Source organism: Bubalus kerabau, chromosome 7 (genome assembly GCF_029407905.1).
Source record: "Bubalus kerabau isolate K-KA32 ecotype Philippines breed swamp buffalo chromosome 7, PCC_UOA_SB_1v2, whole genome shotgun sequence".
NCBI lineage: Eukaryota > Metazoa > Chordata > Mammalia > Artiodactyla > Bovidae > Bubalus > Bubalus kerabau.
The window spans coordinates 48,535,854-48,550,429 of NC_073630.1; the positions used below are offsets into that span (position 1 = coordinate 48,535,854).

Sequence of the window (14,576 nt, forward strand, 5' to 3'; positions counted from 1 at the left end):
TTACTGTGGGTCAGGTTAATCTTCTCTATCGTAATTTGCATCTAAGGGAGAGTGGTCTAAAGTATACTGAGGCCGTCTGGTCGCCAGCCCCCTGCCTCACGGCATTTCTTTAGATGACGTTCCACGCGCGTTCAAGCGTATGAATCTTTTAACATGGCAAACCTCTGAGATTACCAGGGAGAACTTTTCAACGTTTGGAGGGTGGGGGGAGGGGAGCTACGCTGCCGTCATCATTATCGAGCAAGACACAGCCACAGTGAGGGGGTGAACAAGGCTGTAACTCTCTTATCTGGTCCTAGTGCAGATTGTTGGAGGAGGAAATGGCAGCCCACTCCAGTGTTCTTGCCTGGAGAATCCCAGGGACGGCGGGGCCTGGTGGGCTGCCGTCTATGGGGTCGCACAGAGTCGGACACGACTGAAGCGACTTAGCAGCAGCAGCAGCAGTGCAGATTATTTTTTTTTCCTGAGAAAGCCTAGATTCTCAGACCATATAGAGACCAGGCTCTGAGACAGGATTGTGGGTCAACAGCGGGATCCACAAATCCTCTTCTCCCTTTTGTTTATCCCAAAGATATCCAAAATGTATACTCAAGTCATGATCAGAAGACTAAGAAAAGTTACTGAAAATACCACAACGCTTGAGCTAATAATGAGGGCCTCTGGTTATTCGCTGTGGGAACAGAATCTCCCTTAACTCTGTGGTTCTGGAATGTTGATCTTAAGCTGTGGGAGTTTTATTTTTCCTTTGAGAACAGACACACGGCATGCCCATTTCCATAAAAGAAAGATTTCTGAATTAGCTCAGAATCGGAAAATAGTGTTACCCCCAAATAGGAATTAATCTGTGCTGCTGTAGCAAACAGAATTAGCATCATTAATACTTATTAATAACAACATACATACCAATAATGATGAGGCAATCAACTGATAAAAATGCGTTAGGACACAAATAGTGTGGAAAGAAAAAAAAACATTTTCTCTAAAAGATGAAAAACAGTAGCTCTTTGTGGAAAAGATTGCAAGTCTCCTAAAAACCATGTCCCCCTCCCCAAACACCGGCCCAAAGGGCACATTCGTCTTCTTTTGTGAACTGGTCTCTGATGGGCTCTGTCCTCCTGAGTGCGAGCTGCTTTCAGCTGGAATTAATCAGAGATACAGCAGTGATGAGGCCACCCCAGACACTGACAGCAGCTACATAAACGCTTCCTTGTTGCCATGCGCGCTGGCAAAGGATGGAGCTGGAACAATGAAAGCTAATGATGGGACTCTGGAAGCTATCATTTTGAATCAGACCATCCCTTATGCCACCCTCATGAAAATCAAGCCAGGCTCAGACTCCATGTCAGGTTAGCAGGCCTGGGAGCTCAGCGAGCCCACAGCAGACAGAGGGCTTTAGATGTCCATGGGAGCACTGGATGCTGGCAGGGGATGACCACTTGCCAAGACATGTCCCAGATGGCACAGTGGGCTATGGTGTGTTATGGGACAGCCTTGCAAACAGCCACACGCTGCTGGCTGGAAAGTCAAAGCTAGAAAGTCCCAGCTTTGTCTTCCGGCCACCGTGGAAACCACCCGAGTCAGGGGCTCTCTCCAGGAATTCTCTCTGCTTGTGCTTGGAGGACTTCTCTGTTAAAATCTCAGATCTGTCTTGGCTTTTCCTCTTATGATTTCATGCACTAGTATGAGTGATCAGAATGGGCTTCAAAACACAGCTGTGCAAAAGCAGAGGTGACTGAGCCTTGCTGAACCCAGGTCAGAGAAGCAGAACCACTCATCTGATCCAAAGACTCATGATAAATAATACACAGCTGTGGCTTTAAGTTCTAAGTTTGGGGGTGCTTTGTTACACAACAGTTAATAATAGACAGTTGGGGAGCCACTTGACATTTTCTGAGCACAGTACAACTATGATGGAAAACGTGCTCCAGAAGCTTTATCCTATAGCAGCAGGATAAAGATGGGAAGGGAGTCAGGAGATTCTGGGAGGCAGGAAAACCAGAATGGAGGCCTTTCCCAGGAGGTCAGGAGGGCCCAAACCAAGCCAGAGGTGATAGGAATGGAGATGCAAGGAACTCTGAAGAAATAGTAGCAACAGACCAGATATGGATGGAGAAGGAAAGTGCAGAGTGGTTGATGATGACTCTGAGGGTTGCTGGAGAGTTAAGTGACAAGAAGAAGGGCAGCAGGAAGGGCTGTGATGTCACATTTGAGAAGTCCATAGAGTATGTTGGTGGGACAGGTTGTGCTTTGGGAAAGATAGGACAGTGACTCTGTAAATGAGACCCACTGGGGAAAAATATTTCAAATATATTTTGGTAGAGGTGATGGTTGAAGGCATGATTCTCAGCAAAAGAACATGTAGAGGAAATTGTAGAAACACAGGAAAGAACCTTGATACCCATGTGCTGGGTATCAGTTCAGTTCAGTTGCTCAGTCGTGTCTGACTCTGCAACCCCATAAACCGCAGCACACCAGGCCTCCCTGTCCATCACCAACTCCCAGAGTTTACCCAAACTCATGTCCACTGAGTCGGTGATGCCATCCAGCCATCTCATCCTCTGTCGTCCCCTTCTCCGCCTGCCCTCAATCTTTCCCAGCATCAGGGTCTTTTCAAATGAGTCAGCTCTTTGCATCAGGCGGCCAAAGTATGGAGTTTCAGCTTCAACATCAGTCCTTCCAATGAACACCCAGGACTGATTTCCTTTAGAATGGACTGGTTGGATCTTCTTGCAGTCCAAGGGACTCTCAAGGGTCTTCTCCAGCACCACAGTTCAAAAGCATCAATTCTTCTGCGCTCAGATTTCTTTATAGTCCAACTCTCACATCCATACATGACTACTGGAAAAACTATAGCCTTGATTAGATGGACCTTTGTTGACAAAGTAATGTCTCTGCTTTTAATATGCTGTCTAGGTTGGTCATAACTTTCCTTCCAAGGAATAAGCGTCTTTTAATTTCATGGCTGCAGTCACCATCTGCAGTGATTTTAGAGCCCCCCAAAATAAAGTCAGTCACTGTTTCCATTGCTTCCTCATCTATTTGCCATGAAGTGATGGGGCTGGATGTCATAATCTTAGTTTTCTGAATGTTGAGTTTTAAGCCAACTTTTTCACTTTCCTCTTTCGCTTTCATCAAAAGGCTCTTTACTTCTTCTTTGCTTTCTGCCATAAGGGTGGTGTCATCTGCATATCTGAGGTTATTGATATTTCTCCTGGCAATCTTGATTCCAGCTTGTGCTCCTTCCAGCCCAGCATTTCTCATGATGTACTCTGCATATAAGTTAAATAAGTAGGGTGAAAATATACAGCCTTGATGTACTCCCTTTCCTACTTGGAACCAGTCTGTTGTCCATGTCCAGTTCTAACTGTTGCTTCCTGACCTGCATACAGGTTTCTCAAGAGGCAGGTCAGGTGGTCTGGTATTCTCATCTCTTTCAGAATTTTCCACAGTATATTGTGATCCACATAGTCAAAGGCTTTGGCATAGTCTCAATAAAGCAGAAATAGATGTATATTAGTTATCTAATGGTGTACAACAAATTACCTTGAAACTTAGCAGCTTATGACTTGGGAGCCTGTAGAAGTTTATCTGGGTGGTTCTTGCTAATGGTCTCTAATGTGGTTGTCATCTAAACCTTTACAAGGGCTGCTGTCATCTGAAGGTTTGCCTGGGGCTGGAGAATCTGCTTCCAAGGTGGTGCACTCACGTGGCTGATGGCTGGAGGCCTCAGTTCCAGGCCACATGAAGAGCATGTGGGGATGGTCAAGAATCATTGTGATGTGGCACCCATCTTTCTCTATGGTGAGTGATCCAAGTCAGACCATGTGCCTTTTATAACTTGACCTCAGAAGTCAGGTACCATCACTTCTGTTGTAACCCATCAGTCACACAGACCAGTGTGGGAGAGAACTATACAAGGGCATGAATGCCAGGAAGTGGGGATCATTTGGAAGCTGGCAACCACATTGGGGGTATAGGAAGAAGCTGAGCAAAACTCAGAAAGATGTGAAGGATAGTTTAGCTAGAGAAACGAGACTACCACCTGGGAAGAGATCTGGTTCTCACCCTGTTGCTTCATCTGGCACCTTAAATGGGCCCTTGATCTCCTTTAAAACACACTGCCTCCAGAAAGTGTGCCTGGTAAGGAAGATTTTTCCTTCATTCAACTGATTCCCAGACTACTTACCACATGTCAGGCAATGTGTCAAGATTTCCCCGAGGTTGGCAGTGTCTCATCTCATTGTCTTATAGGAAAGGAAACTGAAGCTGAAGTTACCAGTCCAAGTTCTCACAACCAGTGTGATGTGAGGCTGGAATATGAACCCAGGTTGCTTAAATCCTGCACCCTCACTCTTAGCCTCTTTCCACTATGCTGAGAGTGCAGGAACCAGTGTTCTTCTGCTGGAAACTCCAAATAAGAGGAAGCATGAGGGATAACCCAAAAGTGCTGCAGATGCTGCAGAAGGGTGAAGGACTGTTGTCCACTCATCCCCTGCACCAGGCACAGGCCAGGAAAGGGTCAAGAAATCAAGGGCTTGCTTACCATCCTTGGGACTTGCTTTGTTTTCAGTGGGCTGCTCCACAAACTTGAGCAGTGGGGATCTTGACCTCTGCATGGTGGGAAGAGCCGGGTCACTGAACAGTATGGTGTCTTTGCCCCCTGTCACAGAAAAGAGGAGAATGGACATATTATGTCACCACTGGAGTGGTGGCAACACTCAGCCCACCCAAGAGACTGGCTCTTTGGGTGAGAAGGCTCCTTCTTCAATCATAGACAGTGCCATGGTGGAGAAGGGCCAGCCTACCCTCTCCACAGTGAAGGCAGGGCAGAGGGGTCCAGGGCCAGCTGCCTATGAGTCCTAAAGTCTGCTCAGAACACAGATGCCCACAAATGCCACCATTAAAGGGTAGCATGCTGTATCTATCAGAAACTGAATGGCTTTCATCTGGGTGAGACAATAGCAATACTAACAAGAGTAGTCGAGCGCTTTGAGTGCAGGCTCTGGAGCCATGCTGCAGTGCTTGTGTCCTGGAGCCCATCACGAGCTAGCCGGGTGACCTCAGACAAGTCACTGAGCCTCTCTGAGCCTCAGAGCCCTCATCTGTACAGTGAGGAAGAATAACAGCAGCCACCTCAGGGGGTGGTGGAGATAAAATGTACTGATTCACATAAAACATTTAGGCATTTCGTCAGCACTCAAGAAATTTCACAGATTGAAATGACTGTTTTATGGAACCAGTAGAACTGCCATACACACTGGGTCTGATTTAATTAGATTTGGTCATTTAAATTGAATCATAAGTATGTCATAAGGCAGGTAGTATCAGGTTCCCCAAATGATCACAGCTAGACTCTATTTAGGATATAAAGACACATCCCAGCCAAACCCTTTTATCAATTCATATGAGCTCCCTAAGTGGGCAAAGAAAGCCTGAGGTGAAGAGGAAGAGGAAAGGAAAACCATTACAACTCTATTTTTGAGGCCATGGCAAGGTATGAAGGTGGGGAGCAGGGAGGTGTGGCTTTGAAATGTGAGCTTGTACACATGGACACAAAACACGTACACAGAAGGTGATGCTGCCCCAGTGGTCAGGTGAGGGAGGATTTGATCTCCAACTCCTGCCCATGAACCCCAAAGATTCTCTTGGTGGGTACCACCATGCCAACAGTGAACCCCAGGGCCATGGCCCAGCCCATGCTTCAGCCTCAGCTGTCTGGCTTTGAATGAAACCATAAGAAGCCAAGTCACTGAATGTCTCTGGGCTCTAAAGTTCTATGATTCTACTCAGGTTTGGTGGAGCACAGAATGGTACTTGGGTCAAGATGTCCACTGCCTTGGAGAACGAGGTGAACCTTGGCCTGTACCTCTGAGCCCTTAACTTGTTTATAATACTACCCTCCCTGTTGGCCATACATGTAATCTTATTAACTTGATTTCCAAAACTAGTAGAGAGTTTGGCATATGGCAGGTGCTTCATAAACAGCTGATAACTGTGAATAAATGGTTGATGCATCCTTGGGAATCCTGATGTTTACTTGGTGGGTATAGATGCCCGCGGCTCCCTCAGGCAGGTGGAGCTTGTTATTAGCAGCCATCACTCTTGGGTTTCTGCTTCATGAGGGTCATCCCAGAAGAAGAGGGATCTGATATGAGCTGGCCCTGAAGTTCTCCCGAAGTATAGATATTGTCTCAAGTTGAAAGAAATCCAGAATCTTTAGGACCACAACCTGGAGAGGTTTCCCAAGGAGAACCACTGAACTGAAGCTTTGGATATTTTAAGAGGCTCTCCGGATGTAGCTATGACAAACCTAGAGAGTATATTAAAAAGCACAGACATCATTTTGCCAATAAAGGTTCACCAAGTCAAAGCTATGGTTTTTCCAGTAGTCACGTATGGATGTGACAGTTGGACTATAAAGAAAGCTGAGTGCCGAAGAATTGATGCGTTTGAACTGTGGTGTTGGAGAAGACACTTGAGAGTCCCTTGGACTGCAAGGAGATCCAACCAGTTCATCCTAAAGGAAATCAATCCTGAATATTCATTGAAAGGATTGATGCTGAAGCTGGAACTCCAATACTTCGGCCACCTGATACGAAGAGCTGACTCATTGGAAAAGACCCCAATGCTATGAAAGATTGAAGGCAGGAGGAGAAGGGGACAACAGAGGATGAGAAGGTTGGATGGCATCACAAACTCGATGCACATGAGTTTGAGTAAGCTCCACGAGTTGCTGACAGACAGGGAAGCCTGGCATGCTGCAATCCATAGGGTTGCAAAGAGTCGGACACAACTGAGCAACTGAACAACAGGATGAAGTCAACCCAGTCAGGTCTCCCCTTGTGTTGCAAAGATACAATCTAGAAACACCATGAGGCAATAATGGTTGTTATGAAGCCATACCAGATGTCTCAAGTGGGCTTCTTTTGTTTCTCTTCAATAAGTCACTGTCCTAAGTTAGGGGGAGAATTGCAATTCCTGTTCCATCTTTCCATCAGATACGCTGGCAGCAGAGGCACACTCTATCCTCTGTGCCCCAACAAGCCTTCCAAGTCCACTTTGTCCTGTGGCCAAGGAATCAGAATATGGGCGGAGCTGGGAGCTGGCTGCAGCTGAGTGGGTAAGGCAGTGGGAGGCAGACCCTCGCGCCTTCCTATTGTGAGGAATCCTCTAGGGCAGAATGACTCCCTGGCCCTCTTCAACCACAGTGAATTATCCACTCCACAATGGCTCCTCAAAAATGCTGGGGTGTGTGTGTGGGGGGGTGTGCTGTCATGTCTGACTCTGCGACTCCACAGACTATAGCCTACCAGGCTTTTCTGTCCATGGAGTTCTCCAGGCAAGAATACTGGAGTGAGTTGCCATGCTTCCTCTAAGGAATCTTCTCAGCCCAAGAATCAAACCTGCATCTCTTGCATCTCCTATATAGGCAGGTAGATTCTTTACCACTGAGCCACCTGGGAAGCCCTAAACTTCTACAAGAATCTGAGCAACAGGCGTGCAGACAAGGGAAACAGAAACCACCATTTGTCGATAAATTAATCCGTATCTAATCAAAGTAGGGGTTGGAGGAGAAGATAAACACCTTCCAAAATCCCCACCTGCAAAGATTACTTCCTTATCTGATGGTAAAATGTCAAGATTTGGTTTTTATAAAACATTTGAAGAATTCAAAGACCCTCCTTAGAAGGCTCTCAGTTCTGTTGTTTCTAAGCCCAGACTCTCTCTGTATTGACTATGTTGAACTCTAATTTCATGGTCTGCTGTCTCCTAGCTCCATTTTGGTCCTCGGGACTGGGGAATGGGGTGTGGACGATCCACAAACTAGATTCAAACCACAATCAACGCAGGTTACACAGGCCCTTCTGTTAACTGGTGTTTGAGTTTCCAGAAGCCCTTCTGATTCCCTATAACACAATAGCACTCCTTCCTTTCTCCAAAATGTGCCAGTTACTTTCAGAATGCACATTTTCCTCCCCAGACTGATGTTGAGAGTGGAAAATACAGAATTCAAATAAAAAGCTCAAAGAGCCAGGCTCTGCTCTTGCCAGACTTTTTCCCGGCTTTCAGTGTTTCTTTTCGGAGCAGGAGCACATCCAGGAAGCCTTCTCTCAGTGCCTGCCCCCTCCCCCGCCCCCTCCAAGCATCATTCTCACCCGCAGATGCCAGCAAACTGCCGGGACAAGGAGGCTGACAGATGGGGGGCTGGGGAGAGTGGAGGGCCATTCCTTCCTGAAGAGCAAGGCCAACCAGCCCACCCTGTGGCTTTCTCTACAGAGCCCTGTGTCTCCCCCACCTCTTAGGGACCCGTTAAACAGTCTGGAGGACTTGCTGCTTTCCAGATGATTTCTCCACATGGGCTGTGACATCTGTCAGACTTGCCTGCTTCCCGGCAAGATCACACATTTGCCCCAACTCTATCCAACACCACCAAGAGCTGTATATTGTTGGCTGAGAGAGTGAGGAGGGAGGGAGAAGAGAGTCAAAGAGAAAGAGCATGCTCCAAGGCCAAGAGAAATTCTGCCTTATAGTCATGAGAGGTGGGCTTCTTCACCATGGTCCTTTAGAGTCTTGGGAGAGATTGTTCCAGCTTCTGAATCTTTCTTCTCCAATTCAGCTTGCTTTGAGAACCAGTCCCCAGCTGATTTGATCTATACTCCCTATCCTCCCTCACTCTCCTATCTGCCAGCCCCCTACCTTCTGTGTCTCTCTTTCCTGAACTGTACTTTCCCTGTGCAGATGGAGCACTGAAATGAAGATCTGAACACCTGAGTTCAGCTTCTGTGGCCTTAGGTATTACCCAACTTTTTGAATTTCTGTTTCCTTATGGAAATTTCTGTTTCCTTAAAATGAGGGGATCAGACTAGTTCATGAAAGGGAAGAAGGTTTTCTCTCACATGTCAACTCTAACCAGGAGGTAGCTTCCTGGAAAGCCAATGTAAAAGACTGTTTTGAGGGCCACATGTGAGATTAGCAAGGAAGGGCGATGTGATTGATTAGCTATGTCTGCCACTGGCACGGAAATGATGCTGTGTAATATATACCAAGTATTTGTCATCCTTGAACTTTTTGCTCTCAACTGTCATTCCAGGTCCAGTATTCAATGACTTGTCACATTATTCCCTTACATACTAACATCTTTATCACCTCATTGACACTTCTGTATCATTTTGTGTTTTCCTTTCACTGCATGATGCATATTCATCGCCCTTTCCTACCCACTCCAGTATTCTTGCCTGGAGAATCCCAGGGACAGAGGAGCCTGGTGGGCTGTCTATGGGGTCGCACAGAGTTGTACGTGACTGAAGCGACTTAGCAGCAGCAGCAGCAGCAGTGGGACTGTTGATTCTTGGAGGGGGCGAGGGGCATGTCTAGAACGCCTGGTACCAGACTGAATTCACAAAGATGATACTCAGATAGTATCAACATGTTATGGACTGATCTCTTAGAGGAGACACAGATCCTTTCAAGACTGGTAAATAACTGAGAGCTAGCAATTCTCTGAAAGCACTGGGTCTCAATCCCCTCTACTTGGCTAAAATAGTAAATATTCCCTTACTTAGCGAAAGAGGAAGAGGAAGAAGAGAAAAGTGGAAAAAGAAGAGCAAAAGGAAGTGGAGGAAGTAAGAGGAGGAAGGAAGAAGAGGAAGAGGAGAAGAAAAAAAAATAACATACTTCCTCTTGATCGGCTATTAGAGCTTAAATGGAGACCATACAACGATGAGCAGAGAGAAGGGACTGGTCTGATTTGCAGGAAAGAGGCCCCTCTCCCCGCACCATGGTTTGAAAAGGAGAGCGAGGCGATGCCTCATTGTAACACCCTTTATTACCGCATCAGGGCGGTGCTGTCACAGTCACATAAACTGTGTCCGGTGGGGGAATTGCCATTCTTTTTTTCTGTCCTCCCACTTTGTATCCATGTGGAGGCCAGAGATTAGAACAAACAGGCTGGGGCATAAAATTCATTCAGTCGCTGCCCTCCAAGCAAATGCTACCATTTAATATTTGCTTTGTGCTAATTGAATTCTCTATTTCAATTGACTATTCTAATCAGAAAAGTGCAAGGATACAAAGAGAATGCATTTCTATTTATTTACATGCAGGGATGATATTAATGCACTGCTATTAGCCACAAACACAGATATTTCAAAAAGAACATACTCCCAAATCCTATGGAAACATTGTAGCTCAGGCCTTCAGGCAGCAGGGGGAAAAAAAAAAAAAAAAAAAGGAAAGAAACAATTGTTATTGCATAATAGCCATTCTAACCTAGACCAAACAACAGCCGAGATAGGAAATTCTCAGCATTCTTTCATTTATTTGACTTCCATCTTTTTACATAAGTTGTAGAAATAAAACATTGTGAAATCTCACTAAGTCATTTGGAGAGAAAAAAAAAATCCAAACGCTAGAACATGCACAGAAATAGCAATCCGACTGCACAAATAAACGATAAATTTGCCTGACTGTGTTGAAATTCAATGCAATAAAAGAAAGGCCTTCAAAAGAGATAAGGTTTTAACTGCATCAAAAGATTCTTGTGGAAAATGGATCATTCAAATCCCCAGGATGGCACTTGGCACTAATTAGGTCTGTTAGGTCTTCTGACATCAAGTTCAAGGAATCTCTACTAAAAATTGCAATTTATGAAATACACGTCCAGGCAACCTGAGGCGGCTATTCAGATTTACATTAAGAAAACATGTGGTTTTGTCCATGTCCCTGTGGCAATGTTCATTTCTCATACATTACAAGGAAGCAACGGATATGAGTCAAGGGTAGAGAAGGGTTTGTGCAGAAAGGTTAAGTAACTAAAAATATATGCACAAAGTTGCTTCCAGGGAAAGAGGAGGTGGTAGAAAATGATAAATACAAGTTTCTGGAGAATGTAAAGAGAAAGAAGAAAGCTGACGGGGGTCTCATGAAGGGGGGTATTTTACTAAGACAAATGGGATAAATATAGCTAATAATGTGAAACATCAGTTTCTTCACACCCTGCACCACTGCGGAAAAAAAATCTACAGCAGAAATTTTTATTTTCAAGCTATGTAGCAAATGGAATGAGGGAAGAGGGAAGAAGGTTGTAAAGCGCATTTGGGTTAGAACAATTGTTTGTTCTTATATTCAATTTTAAGACCGATGATTAAATTGAACACGTCTTTGTAAGTTCGTACATTCATTTTTAGAACGAATGATTAAATAGAATAAATTTTTGTGAGTTCTCATATTCCTTTTTAGGGGTGATGATTAAACTGAACACATCTCTATAAGACACCTACAGGGGAAAAATGAAGCAATTTACCATGCTCACAAAAGTTAAAAATAACATACATACGGACATCTACAATGACAATTTCAGAATTTAGATTAGCAAACTTCATAGTTCACTTTGTATATTTATTAGTTTTTTTCTGATTTCCTCCAAAATCATGGCTTTTAAGTTTCAAACACTTATAGACGTCTCAGCAATAATCTTCAAATAAAAGAACATTAAAAAGGTAAAGTCTGCTCTGCAAATTTTCAAAAAAAGAAATTTTTATAAAGTTCTGCTTACCTGGGAGACTCCACAAACCAGAAACTTCCAGAGTTCTTAATTTTTTCTCCAGTTCAGCCACCCGATTCCCTAGGATTCTGGAAAAGGGGAGAAAAATGGCAAAAGACAGATCAATAAGCTTCTGTCTCATCAGCTCTTAGGGCTGTGAGCAGGCTATCTGGGAAGGCTGGTGATGCACTAGTAGAGAGAAAATGTTTTGAGACTTAAGACACATGCTGAAAACAGTGGTGTATGTGTTTGTGTGTGTGTGTGTGTGTGAGCACGCACCCACGTGCTAAACATATACAGACTCTACTGAAAGTACATATGAAAATATAAAGTGAATGATTTAAAGTGATTTAAACCTTACTAAAGTGTTGCCATTCAAGTGAATCTTTCCCACAAAGGTAGCTGGGAAGACAAACAATGATTCTACCATTACCCAGGCACCTTACATCATTTCTATTTGGGAATTCCTCATGGCTAAAGCGGAGAAGGCAATGGCACCCCACTCCAGTACTCTTGCCTGGAAAATCCCATGGACGGAGGAGCCTGGTGGGCTGCAGTCCATGAGGTCACGAAGAGTTGGACTCGACTGAGCGACTTCACTTTCACTTTTCACTTTCATGCATTGGAGAAGGAAATGGCAACCCACTCCAGTGTTCTTGCCTGGAGAATCCCAGGGACGGGGGAGCCTGGTGGGCTGCCGTCTATGGGGTCGCACAGAGTCGGACACGACTGAAGCGACTTAGCAGCAGCAGCAGGAGCAGCATGGCTAAAGATGACACTTAATTTTGAATACTCTTACAAGTATCACAACTTGATTCTTTGAGGGTGGATCTGAGTTTTAGAAGCAGCCAAGTCTAACAAATAAGATGAAAGAACATGCTTGGTGATGTTACTTCGAGTCAATAAAATAATACCCACCTTCTTAGACCTAACCTACGACTTACGAATGGCCATATCCTTGATATCTAGCATAATGCCTGGTAGTAGTGGGTGCTCAATAAATATATTTCATTAAATAAATGCATTTTTCATAGCTTGTAATGATCTCTGGAATTTAAAAATACACATTTGAAAAACTTTCAGAAATTATAGAATCACTAAAATAATTACACTGCTTTCCAAGATGACTATTCTGATTCACTATGATGTATAAGATCTTGAATGTGTATTTTAACAGATTACTCTGTTTACTTAGAAGCCAAACTTTATCTCTATGCATGAAGAGACCTAAATGTGGCCACATATTTCCCCTCCTTCACTCTACACAAAATTAAATATAGTTGGGAAATGATGTGATAGTCATCTCAAACTTCAATCGCTTTTCATTGGCCTGGAAATTGAAAAGCCAGTCTTTATCTATGGGGGATTTTCTTGGCACTGCTGTGCTAAAATGATGTGGAAATCACCTTAATAACAGTGTTTCAAATTCTTTCAGCAGGAGAAACCAGAATGCCAGAATTGTTCTTCTATACTTCTTTATATTCTAGACATAGATGCACACACCCACGTACATACCAAGATCTGAATATGAAGATATCTGCATATATGTATATTGCTTCGAATGCATCCTTATTTTACCTGAATTGACTTGCAGACTCTTAATTAATATTCCCTTTGAGTTCACAGAAAACTCTTTGACGTGACTCTATGTGGTTTTGTTCATCTAGGTACTTAGAGCTTTTTTCTTTTCTTCTTTTCCTTAAGTCTTAAATTCTGCATAGTCTTTATCAATTACTTTCAATTTTCACTCCATTTGTTGGGTCTATTCGGCTTTCATGTCTCTGACCCCTCAATAAACACCTTTCTTCGTAATCTCGCTTTCAATATTTTGCTCAGACCTTCTGATCCGAGCTCCCTTTTCACCAGCTGATGGGTTTGAGATGCAATCACATTGGTGTTCAAGCTGATGCCTGCTTCTTAGAATGATCAGATCATCTGTACGTGGCTGCTTCTTGGAAACAAAAGATAAGGCTTAACTCTTCTGTGTACAATGAAAGATGCCGTCAGGGCGACGCTCAAAGGCGTGGTGAAGAGACATTTGGTTGTATTTTTTCTGATGTTCCTGGATAACGCAGCCACGTCTCCCAGAAATGTGCTGATGTGAATTTGCTGGTGTCTGGAACAATCTACTCTCAGGGACCTTGCCTTAGTTTGTTGGTGCTGACTGCTTTTTTCTTTAGTCTGACACAGGCATCTGATGCAGGGCTGGAGGTAGTAAAATGGACCCACTAGAAGTTGTGGTAGTAGTAATGGCATCAATAACATCATCAATAACAATAACAACTATTCTATGGTTAACACAAATAGCAATTAATCTTTCCTGAATCCCAGGTCTGAATCAGAGTGCATGCCAAACATCTACCAAAAGTACACTTTCTTCTCTGACCTGACAAAACTCTGCAGTGTAGACTGTATTTTTATCCTCCTTTTATATATGTGGGCCCTAACAAACAGAGAGGTCAAGCAGTTTGTCTAAGGACACACAGCTCATCCTAAATCTATGTCTTTTCCCAACCCCCAGTGTTCTCACCCAGCACCCTCTACTCCCATTAAAAAAGAGAAGCATAGAAATTAGTCAGCGTAACCAAAACCACGTGCTGGACTCAGCTGGTGATGAGCGTGGATTTTTAACCTATGCCTCAGGTAGATTAACCTTTGCCTCCCAAGTTCATGTTCTTAACCAATAACACCCTCACGACACTAGAAAACCAGCATTCACATGCCTAAAGCAAGTTCTCTTTAAAACTATGCATAACTGAAATATGGATGCAGCCACAGCTGGACCTGCAAAATATAACCCAAGATCCTTCAAATGACACATGGTCTTCTAGTTGGCTTCACACTGAACAGATACAGCAGGTGGTCCACTGAATGTGATGTAACACAGCCCAGGGAGAGGAGAGGCTTATTAGAGCCTTCATAGCTGGCAGGACACACAGATGGAGACAGTAGGAGTAAAAACAGGGTCCGTTCAGTGAAGTTCAACCAATCCAACAATTATTGAGGCTGTAAGGAACAAAGATGAGAAGCTATA

General features: G+C 44.1%; 2 protein-coding genes across 16 annotated transcripts in view; one reads left to right on the forward strand and one right to left on the reverse strand.

Annotated features, from left to right (window-relative positions):
- Positions 1-14,576, forward strand: part of SOD3 (superoxide dismutase 3) — a 155,565-nt gene that overhangs the window by 86,340 nt on the left and 54,649 nt on the right. For 2 of the 8 annotated variants that reach the window (XR_008717024.1, XR_008717019.1), the window contains exon 3: positions 3,644-3,795. The exons of the other annotated variants lie outside the window; for them this stretch is intronic. The gene's annotated coding sequence lies outside the window, so the exon portion shown is untranslated. Of the gene's footprint in view, positions 1-3,643; positions 3,796-14,576 lie in introns of those variants that run through there. 8 annotated transcript variants of the gene reach the window in all.
- The window catches only part of CCDC149 (coiled-coil domain containing 149), a 118,909-nt gene that overhangs the window by 6,155 nt on the left and 98,178 nt on the right, over positions 1-14,576 (reverse strand). For 7 of the 8 annotated variants that reach the window (XR_008717013.1, XM_055588156.1, XM_055588160.1 and 4 more), the window contains 2 exons: positions 11,555-11,631; positions 4,544-4,660 (listed from right to left, as the gene is read on the reverse strand). Coding sequence is in view for 7 of the 8 variants with exons in the window: in XM_055588156.1 (XP_055444131.1) it covers positions 4,544-4,660; positions 11,555-11,631 (194 nt within the window). In the remaining variant the exon portion in view is untranslated. Of the gene's footprint in view, positions 1-311; positions 1,137-4,543; positions 4,661-11,554; positions 11,632-14,576 lie in introns of those variants that run through there. The other variant, XM_055588155.1, reaches the window with a different exon arrangement.